The sequence below is a fragment of the Anabrus simplex genome, chromosome 5, assembly GCF_040414725.1.
Source record: "Anabrus simplex isolate iqAnaSimp1 chromosome 5, ASM4041472v1, whole genome shotgun sequence".
In the NCBI taxonomy this organism is placed as follows: Eukaryota; Metazoa; Arthropoda; class Insecta; order Orthoptera; family Tettigoniidae; genus Anabrus; species Anabrus simplex.
In genome coordinates this window covers 427,064,801-427,090,947 of record NC_090269.1, presented here as the reverse complement: position 1 = coordinate 427,090,947, position 26,147 = coordinate 427,064,801, and the positions used below count along the sequence as shown (strand labels likewise).

Genomic DNA, 26,147 nt, shown 5'->3' with positions numbered 1-26,147 from the left:
CAACACGAGTAGTATGATAGTGTTTACGGGTTTTTATGAATGATCTTCGGATTGCCCACATTCGCTCATTGGATATTTCAAATTTCCCATCCGCGCTCATATTCTCCCACAAAAATAAGATGCCATGACTCATGCCTCAACCCTCGTAGTTCCTCGACTCACATGCCACTCATTGTGAACTCTGCAGATACAGCTATAATCCTACTTTCCTTGTGCTTCGAACGTGATAGATTGGAACTAGTTTGCTCTATTCTCTGCCAAACCATAAGCAAGTGAGGGATCCCTGGCAAGTCACTCGTGCAGCCTGCGAACAGTGTTTGGCGGAGCAACCTCCTCGCCGTCCTTGAGGAAGTGATCTGGAGCGGACCAACGTCGCTTCCTTGGAAGTCCTGAGCCTGTTCCTGAGCCTGTCGTCCGAGAAGTCTTGTTCGTGTCACTCTCCTTGCTCGAGGAATTGGGCCGGGGTGTTAGCGAGATGCAGATGTCTCCCACCTGAAGGCGGTGACACTTGAGCCCATAGCACTGCAATGTTCGCTCGGGAGAACATGATGCCCAGCCTTGTCCGTACACAAAGAAGGGGTGTTCTAGGGACGATTCAAATTCCACCTGCAACAACAGACACACACACATACATTAAAAGAATATCACATGCTGTACGAGACATCTGTATAAATAAAACAAGAATTTTGTCTGCCATAAGAGTATGATGTCACCAGGACAGAGAAGATCAGAACGAGAGGTAATAAACATTTCTAACAAAATATTCCATTACATTAAGGGGGACCTATACCTCTGGACATAGAAAAATGGGGTGAATTAAACATTTTCCCCGCAGCACTGGAAATTAACACTAAAAGGAAACTTAGTATGACAAACACATTATTCCTTAATAATATGCCCACATATTTAGGAATCATGTGAACATACGCCATTATATATCATTCATTATTCAATATGACGGTGTATCATGGTCACTATTTTGCCGTTTCCCTGATCATTTCCAAACACATGGATATTTTTCTATGATTATTTTTTATTATGATTAGTAATGTTATAACTACAACATGTGCTGGAATCAGTGAAGTCCATCAAGTATAAATATTTTTCATGAAATTAATTTCAAGTAATCATTTTTAGTTAATTTTCATTTTAAAATATACAATGAAGCCAGCGCAATCAATCAATCAATCAATCAATCAATCAATCAATCAATCAATCAATCAATCAATCAATCAATCGGTAATTATCTGCATTTAGGCCAGTCGCCCAAGTGGCAGATTTCCTATCTGTTGTTTTCCTAGCCTTTTCTTAAATGATTTCAATGAGATTGGAAACTTTTTTAATAATATTTCTAGATTATCTTCTTCTTCTCAATAAAATATACGTGGATGCAAAATTTCATCTTAATATCTTAGAAACTTTCAGAGTTATTCTGTAAAACAAAAGGTACGGGAAACAAGCAACAAACTTGCTTGAGTGATAGGGCTTCACGTTTTTCGTCATAACTCCAGAAGTATTGGAGATATTAAAAAAATTGCAATGTTATAAAGAGATAAGTTAAATTTTAAATTAAAACAAACTGAAAAACCGTATTTTTGTTCGATCAAAAGTGTTGGTGCCCCGTTAAAGGGACAATAATGTACATATACCTAAAATGTTTCTTTTAAAATGTTTCCCTTTGTGAAACGCTAATTATGATGAGTAAGTCTTTCAATAAACGAAAGTCCGCCTCCGTACCGTAACGGCTAGTTTTATTAGCTGCCGTCCTCGCGAGCCCTGGTTCGATTCCCGGTACTGCCAGGAATTTTAAAAACTGGCAGGAGGGCTGGTATGTGGTTGAAATGGTACATGCAGCTCATCTCCATTGGCGTTGACTCAACGTCAAAGGAACTTTACTTGTACAGTAGCCGAAGCAAGGCCTATGGTAACTTCCGTCACACATATTGCCGAACACTGTGTGGTCGCAGGATTAGACGGCTTGGACATGTGCTGAGCTAATGCGCAACAGTCGCCACCATCGACGATTGCCCAAGCCTTGAAACAGTGTGGATGAGAGGTGCATGATGAGGTTCACAGCATCTCTATCGGAGTGCTGACAACGTAGCCATCAGCAGAAAGGACAGCGAAGGAATGGTCTTAGATCCCACCATTCGCTTTGAAAGAGACTCAAATCAGGCTCGTGATGTGGACCTAGGAAAACAATCTATTTATGTACCGTGCTTGCCTTACCTGTTAGCAAAGTGCAACATACCTATGGATCGGTGGATTGCTAATGGTCTGCTATTCGAAGCAAGGGGCACCCTCCCTAGTCAGACATCGATCTTACTACAAAATTTGAAGGATTCATTTTCCGTCAGAAAAAGGGAAGTACCCCAGCTAGAACGGCTAAAACCGACTGGAAGTGCGCTTAACATACGAAGATATGTCTGCTGTACTACCCATCAAGGATATTTATCTGTAAAACCCCGCATTAGTGTACAATCAATGTTTGGAAGTTGCGGCGTACAAAGATTGCAGAAACACAATTCGTAACAGAAACTACCGTGCAACAGGCACTTCGCACCATTATAGTAACAAGAAACATATGTGGAGCAGTATTATCTGGCACGTGCTTGCAACAAGAACTCTTAACACATACAGTACCGTGTTGACATAGTCATCTTTCCCACAGTACAAGATACTGTGTTGTCCTTTATTCGACGTCGAAGTGTAAATGTGGAGTTTCAGTGACGTGATTAAAACACGGTGGAAAGGAACAGTATGCACACTTAACGAGGGCAACATGTAGACATACTACATTCTTTAAGATGTTCCCGCATTGCAATAGTCCAAACTCAAATGCCATGGTGATCACATTATCAAATGAAGCAACAGGAACATCCACATCATAACTTGCTCTTTGCCATGCGTATGTTAACATAGGTCTGTATCTCGTTGCAGATAGTTGGTTGTAGATGATGGAGTGAAGACGGATGATGATGTATCGATCATGTAACGTGGCCTGCGTGGTATCTATTTGCAAACGTACAAAACCAACAAGACGTCTGAGCTTGTATTGCCTAAAAATATACATCCAGAGGTTGACAGTATTTCGTTGCCTTTGGTGGCAATATCTTTAATGTAATATCTTTATTTGGAAATCATTCTTCAATGACGCTGTAGTCTTTGTGTGCTGACCAGGAATCGCAAAGTAATAGACCTCTCTCACCAATATGTTCAACGAGGACCGAATTAAAGAAGCTCTTCATATGTGCTTTAGTTATTTCTCCACTTTTACTCGCTTCAACGTGGATGTTCCGTGGATACATTGCTGTCAGTTTCTTTGCAACCTGCAGACCAAACGTTCCATCCTTTTCCTGCAGACAAATGTAAAACTTGTTCGCCAATTTGCCATTCATGGACACAGCCACATCAATCGTGTAATTATGCGTAGAACTATGCACAAACTGTACCAGACCAACTGTTGACTTTTCCCCTCTGTTTGAAAGTGTTACAGAAGACGTTAGTTCATAAAGAAATTGGCTCTGGTCACTATTCCACACGCATTCCTTAATTATATTCCCATCTTCAATAAACATGTTCACGTCTGCCACAAATGTTTCTGCTGTTTGTATAATAACATGCTGTTCTTCAACTCTTTGCGAGCCATGAACGTAGTGATATGTCTGGCCCTGACAAAATGCAACGAAGCTTTCAAATTGTCCAGAGAAACCGCTCTAGCGGCCTCCAGAGCCCACGCTTGAATGTGCCAGTAGTGGACCACTGATCCATTATCTCTAGCTCTGTAGAATTGTGCTTCTACAGACTCTTTTAAAGCATTCGATTTTAATGTTTTGTTTCCCTTGAACAGACCTAGGTCCTGTCTTTTGCGCGTCACACAGTCTAAAATTACCTTGCAGTTTGATTTCGACCTAATGCAGCTATAACGCTTCATTATTTTCTGACAAGAATTGTAACCGCGATTATAATAATCCTCATAACTGTTGTCGAATGTTCATCACACTTTTTCGGACACGTTTTGGGGGGTGAAGGAGCGAAATCACTGTCACGTGTATCTCCTTCCGTTGCTGGATTGTCGGTACGGTTGGAATCCTCATACTCATGTGCTGTTTCTTCTACGCCGTCCGCCTCACAGTCACCATTACTCTCTAAAGTGTCGGTATGTAGTTCTGTTACAGGTCCATTGTATTTCTGCGTTATGACATATAACATGCATGCAAATGGTCCATCCTCCACTCCACTTACATCTTCACTATCCAGTGTGTAGTGTCGGCGCACCTTTTCGCGCAGCAACTTCACAACTTTCACATGGTTGATTGGCTTCCACCTACCCATGTCGGACGTTTGTGTGTGCACTATACCACGACACACTGCAACTGACTAACAGGCATTGCATGTACAGCTCCAATGCAGCGCGGTCTGTGAGCTGACCGTCAGATGGCGTTGGCAACCGAACACGTACTTCTACAGATGAATGATCTTGATAGCTACTGACATAGGTACAACTACATACTCTAAGCCCAATTTCTATCGGTTTTAGCCGTTCGAGCCGGGGTACTTCCCTCGTGAGGGTCTCTCTACAAATCATTCATTTCCATGTCCGACTCGTTGGTTGAACGGTCAGCGTACTGGCCTTCGGTTCAGAGGGTCCCGCGTTCGATTCCCGGCCGGGTCGAGGATTTTAACCTTAATTGGTTAATTCCAATGGCACGGGGGCTGGGTGTATGTGTTGTCTTCACCATCATTTCATCCTCATCACGACGCGCAGGTCACCTACGAGTGTCAAATAGAAAGACCTGCACCTGGCGAGCCGAACCCATACTGGGATATCCCGGCACTAAAAGCCATACGACATTTCATTTCATTCATTTCCATCTGCACCTCAGAACAAGATTAACGTTCCTCACCAACCCCCTCCCCGGAAAAGGACAATAATAGCATTAAAAATTATAAATGTTCACTTTTTTTATCTTCTTAAATTCTATTGAAATTCTAAAATAAATATTCGAATAAAGTAATCGAATGAGTTTCAAATATCATTCAGTTGTATCGCATAGAATATTCGGATGCGTCATGAAAAACATTTTCGGTTTAAGCGTGTCGGATGGATAATCGATTGAAATGAAAAACAGAAATACGCCCTTTTCCAAACGTATCTCCAAATGTTGAAACTAAATGAGTCTTAATAACATCACTTTCCATTGCATTATTTCGAAAGCATTTGCTATTCAACTGCCTCATTCATTCGAAAGAAAAATCGAAAAATAATTGATTGGTAAATATAATCGAACAAAATGAAATAATCGAATAAGCGATTATTTTGGATTCGATTATCCCTTCACTACCTCATTGGAGGACGGACGATTTACTATTTTTGTTTAAATAAATCTCTTTCTACTCCCCACCCCCAATCGCACGTCCTACAGAATCTGTACAGCATTTGCCGAGATTAAAACGGTATTACCGTCTTACAATTTAAATTGGTCTGCCGCATGTTTTGTGTTTTACGTAAATCCGGTACCGGGCTGAGTGGCTCAGACGGTTAAGGCGCTGACCTTCTGACCCCAACTTGGCAGGTCAGCCTCGTGTCGGTAGATTTACTGACACGTAAAAGAACTCCTGCAGGACTAAATTCCGGCACCTCGGCGTCTCCGAAAACCGTAAAAGTAGTTGGTGGGACTTTAAGCCAATAACATTTTTATTACGTAAATCCGAAAATAAAAGGGAATTCATCATAAGAAATTGGGGACTTGAATTGTAAAACATATTAACTCCAAAAACGTCGAAATTGACTTATGCACAACTTAGGGCTAAGCACGTGGTAAGACTTGATGCTTTACCACACGAACAGCCATACTCATCCCCAATACTATGTAAAATGTAACCTTGGGAGTTCACCTGAATTCTAAACCATGCCATGCCCAAGGAGTTAGCATGATTTGGAATTCAGATGATCGACTGTGGTTATCATGGCTATAAGTAGATAGAAACACAGAGAATTAAATTTGTACTTCAAAGTACCTTGTTGCAAGGAATATGAGAAATTCAGAATTCCGATGTACAAAATAATGAAGTACAACAGAAGTCATAAGAATGAAGTCCAAGTGTCTTCAAAGTTGTCTGGAATAAGTTTCACCTCCTTTACGATTGAGAAACTGAATTTTTCAGAAAGGCGAAACTTGATAATATTAAAAAATGATATTAAAAACTCATGAAGTGCATTCGAGGAGAGGACAGTTAGTTATACGAACCCCTAAAATCCCTCACGATGGTGGTGGTAATGAATCAAGGTATGGAAGTGACAATGAGGAGAGAAGCATTAGGTCTCAACATATAAGTTACATGACCTGAGCAGTGTTTCAATGATTTTTATGAAGTGCGAAGTATTATTTGTTAAAGGTAAACGAAGTGCTACAGATGGATAGAGACAAGTACTGTGGATTATAGTATGTAATAAATATGTCACAAATAAGTATAAATTAGAAATACACCACTTATATCTCATTCCTTCTTTCCCAACTGGTTATGATAATAATGTATCTACAACATAACTTACTTTCTGCCACTAAACCATGCTAACTCCACTGTTTATCATTGTTTTAGACTTGTAATAATTGACAGAAGAAGTGCTTTTTACCTTAAATTAATATATTGTACATATGCATGTAAAATAAAACTCAATAAAGATAAATCAACACAACATAAATATTACGCTCTTCCTCTTTCCTGAATTGTTTAAATTTTAGAGTTAGTATGATTTGCAATGCAGATCCTCAATTGTAGACATGCGTAATTACTAAGTGTTGTGCGGCTGCTACACCAGTGATGTTGAACCGCGCAAGCAAACAAAATCTCTCGTGCCAGTTTTAAAATAATGAAAGACTGTTAAAAACACATTCGAGGAGGTTGTGAACGAGAGAGAAGTGCCGCTGCCAGACGACTCTGAAATAGATCAAGAATGGAATTCGTTGGTGCTCGGTCTGCAGGGATGTTTGGAGAGCGGCCAGTTGACGTGACCTAAACCTCCCGAGAGCTATTCATTAACTCCCTTGTAGAATGGCCCCGTCTCTTCGCGTCCTCCATGTTTAGCACACTTGCACGTTTCACACAACCCGTCGTTCCGTCAAATGTTCGCACGTCTCAAGACATGAAGATGTTTTCGGTGAAACTGATTCGCTGCAGATCGTTTTGGTCTGCGGTCACTCGGGTATTGAATGTCATTACGTTTCCAGTTACTGAATGTCAATCTTCAATCTATGAAAATAAGTCCTTGCACTATAAAATGTAAGTATTCAATAAAGGCAGACATGGAAGTAATAATCAGTGCAGGCGAGTCATTTCTAAATCACAGGTAATGGAATAGGAACTGAGCACGTATTGAACGCTAGGAGGTTGTCTGATAATGTTTGTCTGTATTTTGACATAAATATCATATTGTGATTTTTCGCTCAAGCTTATTGGTCTACTAATATCATTCCACGCCATCTCTCCAGTGACGGCTCGGAACATACCACCTAGTCGAGCAGCTCGTCTCTTTACTCCCAAGTCTTCCCAGCCCAAAGTTTGGAACATTTTCGTAACGTTACTCTTTTGTCGGAAATCATCCGGAACAAATCGTGCTGCTTTCCTCTGGATCTTTTCCAGTTCCCGCATCAAGTAATCCTGGTGTGGGCCGCATACACAGGAACCATATTCTAATTGGGGTCTGGCTTTTTCTTCCTGGGTTAAGAAGATAAAAACATGATAATTTCAGAACATCGCATCAATAAAAAGTTCTGACTGACTTCTTTGGCAATTAAAATATTTCCAGAGGTCTAATGGTCCAAGTGAAAGAAGCTCGTGAGTTCCAAAATACCTGAGATCAGACATGGGAGCGGCAGAATACATTCTCGGCATCACTTGCCTGTCAGGGAAAGTAGCTCGGCGACTACTAGCACCCTAGCTCAGTCTGGCATGTGCCTTTCCTATCCGACCTCCCTTGGTCAACTCTTGTTCTCTTCCGAACCCGACGATATTATGTTCACGAGGTCTAGGGAGTCTTATTTTCACGCACTGTGTGGCTATTGGCTTCCTTTTCGTCAATCTTGGAAATGCCGGGCCTTTTCAGTCTCCTTTCTGGTTAGTGTGTGCTGTTGTGTCTCATGGCTGGAGGTCACCCGAAAATTTGTGTCACCTGGCACGACAAAATTTGTGACGGAAGTGTAACCATAGCAGCCGTGCAGGCAGTGATGTAAGGTATTGCCACCTAGCAACCGTGCAGTATGTGATGTAAGGTATTGCCACCTAGCAACCGTGCAGTATGTGATGTAAGGTATTGTTACCTAGCAGCCGTGCAGGCAGTGATGTAAGGTATTGCCACCTAGCAACCGTGCAGTATGTGATGTAAGGTATTGTTACCTAGCAACCGTGCAGTATGTGATGTAAGGTATTGTTACCTAGCAACCGTGCAGTATGTGATGTAAGGTATTGCCACCTAGCAACCGTGCAGTATGTGATGTAAGGTATTGTTACCTAGCAGCCGTGCAGGCAGTGATGTAAGGTATTGCCACCTAGCAACCGTGCAGTATGTGATGTAAGGTATTGTTACCTAGCAACCGTGCAGGCAGTGATGTAAGGTATTGTTACCTAGCAACCGTGCAGGCAGTGATGTAAGGTATTGTTACCTAGCAGCCGTGCAGGCAGTGATGTAAGGTATTGCCACCTAGCAACCGTGCAGTATGTGATGTAAGGTATTGTTACCTAGCAACCGTGCAGTATGTGATGTAAGGTATTGTTACCTAGCAACCGTGCAGTATGTGATGTAAGGTATTGCCACCTAGCAACCGTGCAGTATGTGATGTAAGGTATTGTTACCTAGCAACCGTGCAGGCAGTGATGTAAGGTATTGTTACCTAGCAGCCGTGCAGGCAGTGATGTAAGGTATTGCCACCTAGCAACCGTGCAGTATGTGATGTAAGGTATTGTTACCTAGCAACCGTGCAGGCAGTGATGTAAGGTATTGTTACCTAGCAACCGTGCAGGCAGTGATGTAAGGTATTGTTACCTAGCAGCCGTGCAGGCAGTGATGTAAGGTATTGCCACCTAGCAACCGTGCAGTATGTGATGTAAGGTATTGTTACCTAGCAACCGTGCAGTATGTGATGTAAGGTATTGTTACCTAGCAACCGTGCAGTATGTGATGTAAGGTATTGTTACTTAGCAACCGTGCAGTATGTGATGTAAGGTATTGTTACTTAGCAACCGTGCAGTATGTGATGTAAGGTATTGCCACCTAGCAACCGTGCAGTATGTGATGTAAGGTATTGCCACCTAGCAACCGTGCAGTATGTGATGTAAGGTATTGTTACCTAGCAACCGTGCAGGCAGTGATGTAAGGTATTGTTACCTAGCAACCGTGCAGGCAGTGATGTAAGGTATTGTTACCTAGCAGCCGTGCAGGCAGTGATGTAAGGTATTGCCACCTAGCAACCGTGCAGTATGTGATGTAAGGTATTGTTACCTAGCAACCGTGCAGTATGTGATGTAAGGTATTGTTACCTAGCAACCGTGCAGTATGTGATGTAAGGTATTGCCACCTAGCAACCGTGCAGTATGTGATGTAAGGTATTGTTACCTAGCAACCGTGCAGGCAGTGATGTAAGGTGTTGTTACCTAGCAACCGTGCAGGCAGTGATGTAAGGTATTGTTACCTAGCAGCCGTGCAGGCAGTGATGTAAGGTATTGCCACCTAGCAACCGTGCAGTATGTGATGTAAGGTATTGTTACCTAGCAACCGTGCAGTATGTGATGTAAGGTATTGTTACCTAGCAACCGTGCAGTATGTGATGTAAGGTATTGTTACTTAGCAACCGTGCAGTATGTGATGTAAGGTATTGTTACCTAGCAGCCGTGCAGGCAGTGATGTAAGGTATTGCCACCTAGCAACCGTGCAGTATGTGATGTAAGGTATTGTTACCTAGCAACCGTGCAGTATGAGATGTAAAGTATTGTTACCTAGCAACCGTGCAGTATGTGATGAAAGGTATTGCCACCTAGCAACCGTGCAGTATGTGATGTAAGGTATTGCCACCTAGCAACCGTGCAGTATGTGATGTAAGGTATTGCCACCTAGCAACCGTGCAGTATGTGATGTAAGGTATTGTTACCTAGCAACCGTGCAGTATGTGATGTAAGGTATTGTTACCTAGCAACCGTGCAGTATGTGATGTAAGGTATTGTTACTTAGCAACCGTGCAGTATGTGATGTAAGGTATTGTTACCTAGCAACCGTGCAGTATGTGATGTAAGGTATTGTTACTTAGCAACCGTGCAGTATGTGATGTAAGGTATTGCCAACTAGCAACCGTGCAGTATGTGATGTAAGGTATTGCCACCTAGCAACCGTGCAGTATGTGATGTAAGGTATTGTTACCTAGCAGCCGTGCAGGCAGTGATGTAAGGTATTGCCACCTAGCAACCGTGCAGTATGTGATGTAAGGTATTGTTACCTAGCAACCGTGCAGTATGTGATGTAAGGTATTGTTACCTAGCAACCGTGCAGTATGTGATGTAAGGTATTGTTACTTAGCAACCGTGCAGTATGTGATGTAAGGTATTGTTACCTAGCAACCGTGCAGTATGTGATGTAAGGTATTGTTACCTAGCAACCGTGCAGTATGTGATGTAAGGTATTGTTACCTAGCAACCGTGCAGTATGTGATGTAAGGTATTGTTACCTAGCAACCGTGCAGTATGTGATGTAAGGTATTGTTACCTAGCAACCGTGCAGTATGTGATGTAAGGTATTGTTACTTAGCAACCGTGCAGTATGTGATGTAAGGTATTGTTACCTAGCAACCGTGCAGTATGTGATGTAAGGTATTGTTACCTAGCAACCGTGCAGTATGTGATGTAAGGTATTGTTACCTAGCAACCGTGCAGTATGTGATGTAAGGTATTGTTACCTAGCAGCCGTGCAGGCAGTGATGTAAGGTATTGCCACCTAGCAACCGTGCAGTATGTGATGTAAGGTATTGTTACCTAGCAACCGTGCAGTATGTGATGTAAGGTATTGTTACCTAGCAGCCGTGCAGGCAGTGATGTAAGGTATTGCCACCTAGCAACCGTGCAGTATGTGATGTAAGGTATTGTTACCTAGCAACCGTGCAGTATGTGATGTAAGGTATTGTTACCTAGCAACCGTGCAGTATGTGATGTAAGGTATTGCCACCTAGCAACCGTGCAGTATGTGATGTAAGGTATTGTTACCTAGCAACCGTGCAGTATGTGATGTAAGGTATTGTTACCTAGCAACCGTGCAGTATGTGATGTAAGGTATTGCCACCTAGCAACCGTGCAGTATGTGATGTAAGGTATTGTTACCTAGCAACCGTGCAGTATGTGATGTAAGGTATTGTTACCTAGCAACCGTGCAGTATGTGATGTAAGGTATTGCCACCTAGCAACCGTGCTGTATGTGATGTAAGGTATTGTTACCTAGCAACCGTGCAGTATGTGATGTAAGGTGTTGTTACCTAGCAACCGTGCAGTATGTGATGTAAGGTATTGCCACCTAGCAACCGTGCAGTATGTGATGTAAGGTATTGTTACCTAGCAACCGTGCAGTATGTGATGTAAGGTATTGTTACCTAGCAACCGTGCAGTATGTGATGTAAGGTATTGTTACCTAGCAACCGTGCAGTATGTGATGTAAGGTATTGTTACCTAGCAACCGTGCAGTATGTGATGTAAGGTCTTATGGCGACGATGGGATAGAAAAGGGCTACGAGTGGTAAGGAAGCCGCCGTGGCCTTAATTAAGGTACAGCACCAGCATTTGCCTGGTGTCAAAATGGGAAACAACAAAGGGTTGCCGGCAGTGGGGTCGAAACCATCATCTCCTGAATGCAAGCTGTGCGACCCTAACGGCAAAGCCAACTCGCTCGGTCCTGATTAGTGTTAACAGAGGATTGTTGCCTAGCCGCACTTGTCCTGCATCACCTCCAACCCTTGTGCCGGTGCTCTCCAGTGTCTGGTATCAAGTGAGCTGAATCTTCGTAGCGAGTTTTTACGACCTGACGTCACTCACCAGAAGAGTTAATGAGATGAAATGAATGGCGTGATATATGATAGTAGGAAGGAAGAGACTGAAGTCCTGTGCCGGCACATAGCCTACTCCTGTCGAATAGCACCAAGGGGTCTGTCGAGGCTTTACGTCTCCATCTGACGGACGAATCAACATCAACAGCAATATATGCCGTCACTATATGTACATTGCTGAGAGATTTGGAACTGAATCCAGGCTTTTGGTACGCAATCTACTTATTGGAAATTGTATACCACCACCTCCCCTACCTGTCGGCCAACATTCTGATAATGACCAGCGCGACTCGAACCGGCCAACCATAGAGATTTGACGCGTTACCGATCACGGCTACCAGATGGGCTCACCACTGCCACAAATACGAATTACAACCGTACGAGCACAACTACTGTGGGCAAGCGTTTAGGCTGCCTCCGCGTCAATTTCCGTTTTACTCAACCAGACGGCAGAGACAGCAAAGTGGTCTCGTGACAACTTCTCACAAACGTGGACGTGGTTCTAAGCCAGGGCAACGCACGTCGTATTTTAAAATGAATGTGCCTCGGATTCTGGAGGCTATCAACAATCACATAACACTGCAAGCCCTATTTTCCACTGTGTTAATTATCTTACTCATAGCTAGCTCGTTTGGGCAGGTAAGCGGCTTAATTACCACCAATTAACTTAAATGGCTGGAGACCTTGACCGCTTACTGTGTATTTTATTTTTAATGTAATTAGGAGGAAAGCTGGAGACGATGAGGAGAATGACTTTCAAAATTTGATCGCGCAGTGTATCTCAACTCATGCAGAATATCTGAGGTATTAAAAAAAAGCTGCAGTCGCTTATGTGCGGCCAGTATCCAGTATTCGGGAGATAGTGGGTTCGAACCCCACTGTCGGCAGCCTGAAGATGGTTTTCCGTGGTTTCCCATTTTCACACCAGGCAAATGCTGGGGCTGTACCTTAAATAAGGCCACGGCCGCTTCTTTCCCACTTCTAGCCCTTTCCTGTCCCATCGTCGCCATAAGACCTAAGTGCGACGTAAAGCAAATAACAAAAAAAAACCCGGGGTGAACTATGTAAAAGCGTGCATCTATATCTCAAAAACTTATCAGTTTACAGACGTAAAAACTGGTTTTTGGGTCTACTTTTAAAATAAAGAAACACGTATTTTTTTTGTTTTCGGAAAATTCCATTAAGAGGGAAGGGTAAAAAATGGCGGAAAAAGGAGAGAATATATTTTATGAGGATACTTATATCTCAAAAACTGAAGATGTTACAGACATGAAAATTGGTATTTGGAATCTCTTATAAAAATAAAGAAACGCCTATTTTTTGTTTTCAGAAAATCCACTCAACGGGGGAGAACAGGAGTGAAAATTGGAAGATCTTTTAAAATGAGTATATCAAGAGTATATCTACAAAAATGACATTTTACATATGCGAAAATTGGTACTTGGAATCTCCTGTAAAAGTAAAGAAACACGCATAATTTGTTTTCGGAAAATTCACTTAACGGGAAGTGAAAAGGAGGGGGTTTATATTTAAAATGAACACATCTGCAGTATGTTTCAAAAAGTTAACACGTTACAGACGTGAAAATAGGTATTATTAATCCCTTTTATAAATAAAGAAACTGGTATTTTTGGTTTTCGAAAAAATCACTTAAGGGGGCTTGAAATGAAGTGATGTAAGGGTTGAAATTTTTCATTATGATACTTATCAATGTAATTAAATTCGTAACGACCATGTGTCTGCACATTGATTATTTTGGCGAAATTATCGTACAGTTATCACCTTCAGGTGTAATAATGACCATCTGCATATATTTTAGCTTTGGTTTCCTGAAATTCTTCATTTTTACCCCTCTCCCCAAAATTAAGATGGCGGCACAATCTGCCAGGCGAGCTATAAAATTGAAATTTGGCAGAATTATAGGTTTTAGCTTGTAGCCGATGGAAAAATTCCAAGATGTTTAAATTTTTCACTTTTTACCTCCGGAAAATATGGAAATATGGAGGCAATATTAATGACGATGCAGACCTTCGTTTCGGTGTATTTAGTGCCTAAACGGTAAGTCGCATCAAAATACGAATCGCAAAATCGAACTCAGCATGAAGAGATCTACAACATTGGTCCTTTGATATTTTGTCGTATCTCCATCCCTTATGCGTTAGGTTTGGCTGTGTTTCTCGATTGTACGTAATTTCTGCAGTTTTTACATGTATAATTCATAGTTTGACACACTTATAGGAAAGACGGAATCACCAAATTCGGCACGAACTTTGCCCCTTCCGTCACCCTACTAGTCATATATGAGCCAAATTTTATGTTTCTAGCTGCCGAATGTAGCCTTTCTAGCTGTTTACAATTTCGAAACGAGGGACTCTTGTGTACAATATTCTATTTCATACCGTGGTGAATCTACTTGTTCTAAATTAAATGTTTAGTTGTATATGTCACCACGCAAATCATCAATGCTTGACTCATGCAGTGACGTTGTGTGTAATTAGCCTATAATGACATAATTCCATACGAGTGTCTTAACTACCATTATAGGTCAGTTGCATGCGACTGTTTATGCTCGACGATAATTATAACTCTATTTCTAAATATTCATACATTTCTGTCAAGATGTCGCCTGACAGTTGAGTTTACTGAACAGAGCGCAGAGCGCGTGCGTGGGCTATTGATTTTCCGTGAGTGGATCAGAGACGTCGACAATGTCATATGTTTTCCCAAGCTTTCATAGAAGGTTATCATAACCTAGCTTTATTTCAAACACAAATTGTTTATTGTACAGTTGGTGAAGTGAATTTGCGGGAATGTGCCGTGTGGTTGTGGAATACTGGAAGTAGAAGATGTTAATGTGTGTCCGACATGTTTGATTTTGGAAACAAGTGCGAAGCTAGTGAGTTAAGCGCATGTGCAATGCTATCCTTACCTAATTGGTCAAACAGTTGTATCATAATGAAAATCTGAACTCTGATTGGTGGAGAACCTGTATCATAATGAAAATCTGAACTCTGATTGGTGGAGAACCTGTTTTATTTATTTTATTTTATTTTATTTTATTTTATTTTATTTTGTTATTTGCTTTACGTCGCACCGACACAGATATGTCTTATGGCGACGATAGGAGAGGAAAGGCCTAGGAAGTGGATGGAAGCGGCCGTGGCCTTAATTAAGGTACAGCCCCAGCATCTGCCTGGTGTGAAAATGGGAAACCACGGAAAACCATCCTCAGGGCTGCCGACAGCGGGGCTCGAACCCACTATCTCCCGATTACTGGATACTGGCCACACTTAAGCGACTGCAGCTATCGAGCTCGGTGTGGAGAACCTGTATCATAATCAAACTTGAACTATATTGAACCTCATTAAGATTCAGTTTTCTGGCATATAATATTATATATATATATTTCGGCATCGTCGAGTATAAAAGACATAAGACGTGTGTACATGCAGTTATGTTGCATTAAAACATCAAAATTAATGCTATTCAAAGCAATGAACTGATCACTGAGCTACCGGAGTCGTAAATATGATCATCCGGTCCTGGATTAATGAGGCCAATGTACTAACTTTGCGATATACTGTGTATATGCGATATTTATATGTCGGAAATGGATTAACCTATACATTGGTCACCAATGTGATGGCGGCAGATTACTTGGATTGGAAATCACAGACGCCATTTTTGTTGTAGATGGGTACGGTGCTGCTATCAGGCGGGAAAACAGTTCAACAAGGTTAAGTTTGGTGTTCCTTGATTCATAATCTGAGTACCGTGAAGCGGAGTTCAACCAAATATGTCCCACTCCTCGGCTGAATAGTCAGCATTGATTCCTTCGGTTCGAAGGGTCTCGGGTTCGATTCGCGGCTGGGTCGGGGATTTTAATCGTGTTTGATTAATTCTTCTGGCTCGGAGCCTGGGTATTTGTTCCAACACTTTCCTCTTCATATTCAGGCAACACACTACACGATCAATCACCACAGAAACACGCAATAGTGATTACATCCTTCCATATAAGTTTGGCGTCAGGAAGAGCATCCGGTCGTAAAACATTGCGAAATCATATTTGCGAGGCAGTTAGCACCCGCGACCCCACAGGTGTGGAAAGAGCGGTAGAAGAAGAATAAGAAGAATAGTGCGGAAAGTAAACAAACTACGAAAAAGTGTCATTTTCCATACATTTTTTGGGTACAGAAAGAAGGCAATTACGCCATATTATGAAATAAAGCATTTTTTCTAAATGCCCATGTTGTCCTCGAGGGGAAATAAAAAACTGCTCGTTAACTAAAGTAGTCCGCCCGTTAAGTATTGGGTTACTTTACTGCGAACTGAATATATGTGTGGGAGAGTACTAATTGTGGTGTGAAATATGAATCAATTTGTAGAGCGACCAAACGCTTCTGTGCGCCAAAACAATTGTTGAAATGGATGCTATATGTGTGTGCCGAAAACATAACTTATTTTAATGTTTCTGAATAGCAATTGTAATAATACTTCTCCGCATAATGACACGCAGTAGGCTACTTGTTGTCCGGCACTGTAATTTACGAGTTAGCCGGGCTTCGATCCCAGCTTCTGCTATGACTGAGGTAACAAGACTAATGACTTTGATGTTTGGCCACTCAAAATAGCAATAATCGTGAAGGGGAAAGCGGATTGAACTGCCACACTGATCTTCAGGCAGACGCGTCACTGAAGTTTCCATACGTGAAGGTGCCCCTTGAGTATGAATGTCCCGAAGCTACTGGAACAGACATCCGGGCGTTCTCGAGAAAATCGACTGTGGCATATTCCAAGCGCCATACATCAACTAAACGTTAACAGAATGACAAGCGAGCGCGTGGCTTAGTGGGTGAAGCAATCGACGGATCGCGCATTTAAGTCAGCTGAAGCAGAAAATATCACATTAGGAAACGAAGTGTTAAAGGTAGTAAATGAATATTGTTTCTTGCGAACGGTAGTAAAATAACCATTGTTAGCAGATGTAAAGAGGACATAAAATGCAGACTAGTCCAAGCAAGGAAGAAAATAAATATGCTCATTTCAAACATAGATATGCACATATCAATCAATCAATCAATCAATCAATCAATCAATCAATCAATCAATCAATCAATCAATCAATCAATCAATCAATCAATCAATCAATCAATCCTGATCTACATTTAGGGCAGTCGCCCAGGTGGCAGATTCCCTATGTGTTGTTTTCCTAGCCTTTTCTTAAATGATTTCAATGACATTGGAAATTTATTGAACATCTCCCTTGGTAAGTTAATCCAATCCCTAACTCCCCTTCCTATAAATGAATATTTGCCCCAATCTGTCCTCTTGTAATCCAACTTTATCTTCATATTGTGTTCTTTCCTACTTTTAAAGACGCCACTCAAACTTATTCGTCTACTAATGCCATTCCACACCATTTCTCCGCTGACAGTTCAGAACATACCACTCAGTCGAGCAGCTCGTCTCCTTTCTCGCCGTTCTTCTCAGCCCAAAGTTTGTAACATTTTTGTAACGCTACTCTTTTGTCGGAAATCACCCAGAACAAATTGAGCTGCTTTTCTTTGGATTTTTTCCAGTTCTTGAATCAAGTAATCCTGGTGAGGGTCCCATTTACTGGAACCATACTCTAGTTGGGGTCTTACCAGAGACTTATAAGCCCCATCCTCTACATCCTTACTACAACCCCTAAACACCCTCATAACCATGTGTAGAGATCTGTATCTTTTCTTTACAATCCCATTTATGTGATTACCCCCAATGAAGATCTTTCCTTATATTAACACCTAGATACTTACAATGATCCCCAAAAGGAACTTTCACCCCATCAACGCAGTAATTAAAACTCAGAGGACTTTTCCTACTTGTGAAACTCACAACCTGACTTTTAACCCCGTTTATCATCATACCATTGCCTGCTGTCCATCTCACAACATTTTAGAGGTCATTTTGCAGTTGCTCACAATCTTGTAACTTATTTATTACTCTATAGAAAATAACATCATCAGCAAAAAGCCTTACCTCTGATTCCACTCCTTTACTCATAACATTTATATATATAAGAAAACATAAAGATCTCCCGTGATCCATCCTATCAAAGGCTTTGGATAGGTCAATAGGGATACAGTTCATTTGACCTCCTGAATCTAAAATATTTGTTATATCTTGCTGGAATCCTAGAAGTTGCGCCTCACTGGAATAACCTTTCCTGACCTCGAAATCCATTTTGTCAAACCAGTTAGTAATTTCACAAACATGTCTAATATAATCAGAAAGAAAATTTTCCCAGAGCTTCCAAACAACATATGTCAAAATGACTAGGGCTACTATAGAAACTCTCCTCTCATTTGGTACGCCTATAGCTCCTTCATTTAAAGAGCAATAAAGGAAATATCTGTCCAGCCCCGCGGTGTAGGGGACAACGCGTACGCCTGTCACCCGACGGCCCCGGGTTCGATTCCCGGCCGGGTCAGGGGGTCTTTAATTGCAATTATTAATATCCCTGGCCTGGGGACTGGACGTTTGTAACGTCCTTAATCTTCCTTTTCTCACACACAACATTCTACACTACCGCCATTCTAATTACACGCAGGTTCATACAATATAGTGTCATTAGGGGCAAAAGATCCACATGGGTCGACACCCCGAACAAATAGCACTAAAAATAAGTACTTCGGTTATAGTACTATTTCCCAATGAACTGTCTTTAGAATATTCCCAGAAATTTTATCAATCCAAACTGATATTCTAGTTTTCAACTTTTGTATCTTTTTATACCTGTTTTTTAATCACAGGTAACTTTTAGTACTTCATTAGTACGGGGTGGAGGATGCAGTCCTAAAACCACTGAAAATGATCAATACAGTGCCTTGACATTTATGGAAAAAGCCAAAAATAAGTAAAAAAGACTAAAATACTTTACCAATCTCAGTTCTGATGACTAAACAATGGTTTAATATATCCCTGCATAGCTCTTGGTTTTACTGAAATAATTATCTCCCAGTTTACTTAGAAGTGTATATAATGTATGGAAATAATGATTTGTTGGATGTAGTACTAGAACTCTGCCCCCCTAGAACCTGGGAAGTCTTGTTGTTCTTCGTTCTCGTGACAGATTTCGGATTTTTCTCGTTTAATGTGCCACTGTACAATAAACTCCCTTCAACCGTGCAGAGTTTACACAATAAAGCACGTTTCTTCCAAATTCGTTCAGTGGCTGATTTAAATATATTTGTGGTGTTTCACTTTTGGCATTTTTAAAATTTCCAATCCCCTCTTCTTTTTTCTATTTGCTCTTGGTGGAGTGAATGACTGGCTGTAGGGGCGGCTGCCAACTTTGGTGCTTGGCACACGTTACGAAATACTTTCTCCTAATGATTGGAGTTCTGTGTTGTATCTGTGCACATATCTCAGATACATAAGACTTACAGTTATAAATCCCATCCTTACCCTTTCTTAGTCACCAACAATGCTGGCCAGTTTGCTTGTCCGTGCAAGCTATTTGGCAAATTTAATCATATGTAAGACAAATGTATAATTTTTGTATATTGTCACTTGAGTGATTTTATCAGTCTGACAAGAAATAATTTGTTTGTTTTGTTTTCGTGTGTTTTGTCTTGTTTTAAAAAATCATGTAAGCACATTTCAAAATGCTGTATATTGACCTAAAACTTTGGGAGAAAGAAGACGAGCTGCTCGACTATAGGTAAGTGGTATATTCCGAGCTGTCAGTGGAGAGATGACGTTAGTAGAGGAATAAGTTTGAGTGGTGTCTTTAAAAGTAGGAAGGATCACAGTATTAAGATAAAGCTGGAATTCAAGAGGACAAACTGGGGCAAATATTCTTTTGTAGGAAGGGGGGTTAGGGGTTAGAATAACTTACCAAGGGAGATGTTCAATAAATGTCCAGTTTCTTTGAAATCATTTAAGAAAAGGCTAGGAAAACAACAGATAGGAAATCTTCCACCTGAGTGACTGTCCGAAATGCAGATCAGTATTGAATGATTGACTGGAAACCTACTTTATAGATGAAATAATGACCAATCATCCCAAATCGACAAATAATGCAAAATAAAACCACGTGGTTATCCTTCGTTAATCGAAAAATGAATTCCTGCACCACTAAGCAACGTTCTAATGCACAGTGGAAAAAGATGACATTTCAACAACATCCTCCCCTATTCGTTAGTCATCTTCTCTACCTGGACATAATCCTTGTGTCTAACTATCTTTACATATTGCTGGCTAAATTTTTCTACATTCTGCAAATCCTCACATACACACTCCCCTTGTTCAATAATGATTCCCGGAACCTGTTTTTTCCTTAAAATATCTATGCATGCCCTTCCATTTTCACTAATATATATGTGACTGTCTGTTATGCTACCCAACATGTTATCTTTAGCTGACCTTTTTGCTAAATTTAATTTCCTAGTAAGTTCCTTCAATTTCTCCTTATTCCACAGCCATTCCTAACTCAGTTTCTCTCTGTCTTTATTTCTCTGTTAGTATATAGTGGTTCTTTACTATTCCTTGACGCCTTTAAAGGTATATGCAGCTATTTTCACACTGCTGAATAAGTGCTTTAGACCCATTTCAGAGGTCCATTGTTTGAAAACTCCTTCATGTCTCTCTCGTCAACATACGGTACCGCTATTCAGCCTCATTTTTGAAACCTTCCGTTCCATTACATTTATTTTTGACTACCACAAAGACAGCTTAATGATCACTTGTACATTCTCTACAGAACGCATTTGGTTTTACCGCCACCAAGTCCAGAAAGTTCTTCACTCTAGATGGTTCCATTACTTTCCGGTTAAGCTGTCCTTCCCAGATTAACTAATTTACTATCTGTTAGGCATGCTTTTTGTGCCTTTGCTGGCAGGACCTAGTGTTTACAGTGCACTATGTCTTCTGGTATGGGCTAGAGCAATTTTGTTACTTTCATTGACCTGTCTCAGCTTTATCCTTAGCTTTGACAAAATGAAAGTGACTGAGGTATGAGTAATGCTAGTAATGCCATTCCTTCTGCAGCCAGTCCCTGCTATGAATGGTGTGAAAATATTGCTCATAGGGTCAGTTGGTGCATGCATTTCAGTGGGCTTGGCAGACTGATGTGTAATAGCAACTTGTGGCTCGGTGAGGAAAGCAACGGGAAACTACCTCACTCCTCATTTCCCTAGTACGCCTCTTCAGTGATGCCTAGGCCATCTATGACAGCTGATGGCGGAACTGTTGAGGATCCAACCAGCCTTCGGGCTGAGGACTAAACATACATACAGGCATGCTTATTATGTGATTATCTAACCAACTAATTCTGCATCAGCGTTGGAGTCACACTTTCCAGGTCTGTACACCCCAACAATATGAAGCTGCCAGTTATTTTTAGAGATGAACCTTACATTTCTTGTTCATAACTTCTTATAACTTATAGATTCTTCTTTCACCACAATGAGTATCCCCCTTCCCATCGAACCTCTCCTGCCTTTACGATAAACTCTGCACTATCTAGAAAAAAATTCCCCGTCCATAATATCACTCCTTAGCCATGATTCAACCCACCCCTATTACAATATCTGTAAGATGTATATCTATAAAGTTACTTAAACGTTTTCTCTTCATTACAATACTTCTACAGTTGGACACTAACAAGCTATCCTTACTTGACTTTCGCTAGACCGGTGCCGGTGAGTGATTGCCGAAACTTTTAAAATATAAAGAATTTCTAAACAACCCGTGAGACGACAGTGTTCAACGTCTCACGGTAGAGAGGAAGGACCAACGAACCTGGCAACAAGTGTCTGACGTCCACATGACGTCACAGGGTTGTGCAATAGCGCAGCCATCACCGAGCAATTAGTGACAGCGTTGCCGACTCAGCGGATTCTCCGCTAAATTTGGCGGATTTTTAAATGGAAGAGAGGCTACTTTTTTCGTTTAGTGGACAGTGGATTTTTTGGCGGATACCCAAACTTCTATTAACGATAATCACCTTCATCACCAGGAGAAAAAGTAAAATAGAACTTACTACGGTATAATAGGCTACTTAACCCCGTTGTACTGAATTTATGCCGCATAGACCAGCTCTGGCTCACAGCCTCAGTCATCACTGTACTCATGATGAGGTGGGCAGTGTCGTGTTTGACATCAGGTTCTTATTGGTAAGTCAATATGTCGAAAAAGAAGGTTAAAAAGTATAGTCAGGTATTTCGTAAAGAGGGGTTAAATCATTAAACTTTAAAAGACTAGTCGGTTGAGCTCCCAGTGATCCAACCACGGACATTATTTCTTTCCGCTCTGATCAAAAACAGTGAAAAACAGTAATGAAAGTGAAAATAGATTTGAAAATGTCCGTATGTGCTTTGCTGCTGAAAACTACCAGGATATATTTTGAAAAAGGATAGTAGCTTGCGGCTTCATATGAAACCAGAGGAGCTCAGCACAGCACATCTGCTTCAGAGCATATGGTGCGGAGAGGAGAAGAGATGCCCTCCTGTTCTGAAACTGGTGAGTGTTGAGTTAATATCCTCTATTAAAACAGCTTTGCTTCAGTTCGAAATTTAGGGGAATTTAGCGGATTTTCAACTAAAATTTAGCGAAGAAAAGATTTATGGGTTGGCAACACTGATTAATGTAGCTCTATACTGCAAGTTAAGATGGTAGAGTTGCGCGCATCGAATTTGTTTTGAAAATGTGCACACTTGCTTTGTATTAAGAAAAATGAAATGGCGTATGGCTTTTAGTGCCGGGAGTGTCCGAGGACATGTTTGGCTCACCAGGTGCAGGTCTTTTTTATTTGACGCCCTTAAGCGACCTGAGCGTCGTGATGAGGATGAAATGATGAAGATGACACATACACTCAGCCCCCGTGTCAGCGGAATAAACCAATGATGGTTAAATTTCCCGACTCTACCGGGAATCGAACCCGGGACCCCGGTATCCAAAGGCCAGGACGCTAACCGTTTAGCCTTGGAGCTGAACTGTATTAAGAAATAAAATGTTAACATAGCACTTCATTTCTACAATAGCTGACACGGGGTACGTATTCTACGTGAAAGCTTGCGGCCCTGGCCCCATATTTGTAAGAATTTTGTGAGCAGCAATGGGCAATGGAACACACAGAAAAAGTCCTCAGTTATAGCCATCTATCAATGGCTCCATGGCTAAATGATTAGCGTGCTGGCCTTTGGTCACAGGAGTCCCGGGTTCGATTCCCGGGAGGGTCGGGAATTTTGACCTTAATGGGTTAATTTCTCTGGCACGGGGACTGGGTGTGTGTGTAGTCTTCATCATCATTTCATCCTCATCAAGATGCGCAGGTCTCCTACGGGTGACAACTCAAAAGACCTGCACCTGGCGAGCCGAACATGTCCTCGGACACTCCCGGCACTAAAAGCCATGCGCCATTTCATTTCAACGGCTGCTAATTTCAGATGAGCGGCAGTCATAATATGCTACATAGCCTGCAGGATTGCTAGGTAACTCTGTCTGGCCATCGATCCATACCTTACATCACCGCCTGCACGATTGCTAGGTAACTCTGTCTGGCCATCGATCCATACCTTACATCACAGCCTCCACAGTTGCTAGGTAACACTGTCGAACCATCCATCCATACCTTACATCACAGCCTGCACGGTTGCTAGATAACACTGTCTAACCATCTATCCATACTTTACATCACAGCCTGCAGGGTTGCTAGGTAACACTGTCGAACCATCCATCCATACTTTACATCACAGCCTGCACGGTTGCTAGGTAACACTGTCGAACCATCCATCCATACTTTACATCACAGCCTGCAGGGTTGCTAGGTAACACTGTCTGGCCATCGACCCATACCTTACATCACAGCCTGCACGGTTGCTAGATAACACTGTCAAACCATCCATCCATACTTTACATCACAGCCTGCAGGGTTGCTAGGTAACACTGTCTAACCATCCATTCATACTTTACATCACAGCCTGCAGGGTTGCTAGGTAACACTGTCTAACCATCCATTCATACTTTACATCACAGCCTGCAGGGTTGCTAGGTAACACTGTCTAACCATCCATTCATACTTTACATCACAGCCTGCAGGGTTGCTAGGTAACACTGTCTAACCATCCATTCATACTTTACATCACAGCCTGCAGGGTTGCTAGGTAACACTGTCTAACCATCCATTCATACTTTACATCACAGCCTGCACGGTTGCTAGGTAACACTGTCTAACCATCCATTCATACTTTACATCACAGCCTCCACGGTTGCTAGGTAACACTGTCTAACCATCCATCCCTACCTTACATCACAGCCTGCACGGTTGCTAGGTAACATTGTCTGGCCATCCATCCATATCTTACATCACAGCCTGCACGGTTACTAGGGTTACACTTCCGTCACACATTGGAATTGTACCGGCTACCGAAGCCTGTCGCACTCCTCTGGGGCAGTGATTAATGACTGACAGAAGAAAGGACATAGTATTGGAGAATGTCGCTGGAATAAAAGAAGATAGATAAAACCGGAGTGCCCAGAGAAAAACCAGTCCTACCTTCGCTTAGTCCAGCACAGATTTCACATGGAGTGACCGGGATTTGAAACACGGAACCCAGCGGTAAGAAGCCAGCGCGCTGCCGCCTGAGCCAAGCAAGCTCTTGAGAAAAGTAGACTTCAGACTTAATTAGATTTGGAATCTTTGGAATCTTTTCAATTGTGACCGGTACCACCAATTACTTTGCTGTTCGCTGTTACCCTCGTCGTTGTTTTGTGTATGTAAATAAATAGATAGTGAGATTTCTCAGAGAGATGAGCCTTGCCTTTACCGTGTACACAGTTTCTCCTTTTATGGATAACCTTCTCGATCATTTCCTGCCTGTAATGTGGGAATATCCACATGAGAGCAGCTGGCTTCAGTCTCGCGACTCTATTTGCATAAGAGGGCAGCAAAGGAAATTGCAACATTAGCGCTGCAGGGACTGTGGCACTATTTCCACGATCTTCAAACGAGAGCAGTAAAACTAGTTCGTGCTTCAGGAAGATCATGTCTAGGGCGTGGGAAGTTCCTCGACATGGGTAATTACTGCTTAAACCACACCCGAAAGTTATGACTTCGTGTCTCCCATTCGTATACCAGCCTTGTATTTGATAAGGTAGTCGTATGATTCAGGCTTCACGTTTGCATGCAAAATGTCAATATACGACCTAAAGTTTTACAAATACAGCATGTGCAATTTTTTTTTTTTTTTTTTGCTTAACATCGCACCGACACAGATATGTCTTACGGCGACGATGGGATAGGAAAGGTCCGGGAAGTGGAAGGAAGAGGCCGTGGCCTTAATTAAGGTACAGCCCCGGCATTTGCCTGGTGTGAAAATGGGAACCCGCAGAAAACCATCTTCGAACCCACTATCTCCCGAGTACTGGATACTGGCCGCACTTAAGCGACTGCAGCTATCGAGCTCGGTGGAAATTGTTGTTGTTTGGGCCATCAGTCCATAGACTGGTTTGATGCAGCTCTCCATCCCACCCTATCCTGTGCTAACCTTTTGAATTCTACGTACCTACTACATCTGACATCTACCCTAATCTCTTTGTCATATTAATACGCAGGCCTACTCATGCCGTTCTTACCTTCTACACTTCCATCAAAAACTGACTAAAGAAGTCCTGGGTGTCTTAAGATGTGTCTTATCATCCTGTCTCTTCTTTTGGTCAAATTTAGCCAAATCGAAATCCAATCACCAATTCGATCCAGTATCTCTTCATTTGCGATTCGATGTATCCATCTCAACAGTATTCTTCTATAACACCACATTTCAAAAGATTCTACTTTCTGAGCTAGTTATCGACCATGTTCCACTTCCACACAACGCCACGTTCGAGATAAAAGTCTTCAAAACACACTTTTAATTCCTATATCAATGTTCGAAGTGATCACATTTCTTTTCTTAAGAAAGCTCTTCCTTGCGTGTGCTAATCTGCATTTTATGTCCTCCTTACTTCTGCTATCGTTAGTTATTTTACTACCCAAGTAACAATATTCATCTACTCCCATTAAGACTTCATTTGCTAATCTAATAT

The 26,147-nt window shown here is 41.7% G+C and overlaps 1 protein-coding gene across 1 annotated transcript in view; it reads right to left on the bottom strand.

Annotated features, from left to right (window-relative positions):
- Nucleotides 1–291: 291 nt before the first annotated feature.
- Nucleotides 292–26,147, bottom strand: part of Atx-1 (Ataxin 1) — a 118,865-nt gene continuing 93,009 nt past the window's right edge. The window contains exons 2-3 of the mRNA XM_067148236.2: nt 438–606; nt 292–389 (exon numbers count right to left, since the gene is read on the bottom strand). Coding sequence (XP_067004337.2) covers nt 292–389; nt 438–606 — 267 coding nt within the window. The remainder of the gene's footprint in view (nt 390–437; nt 607–26,147) is intronic.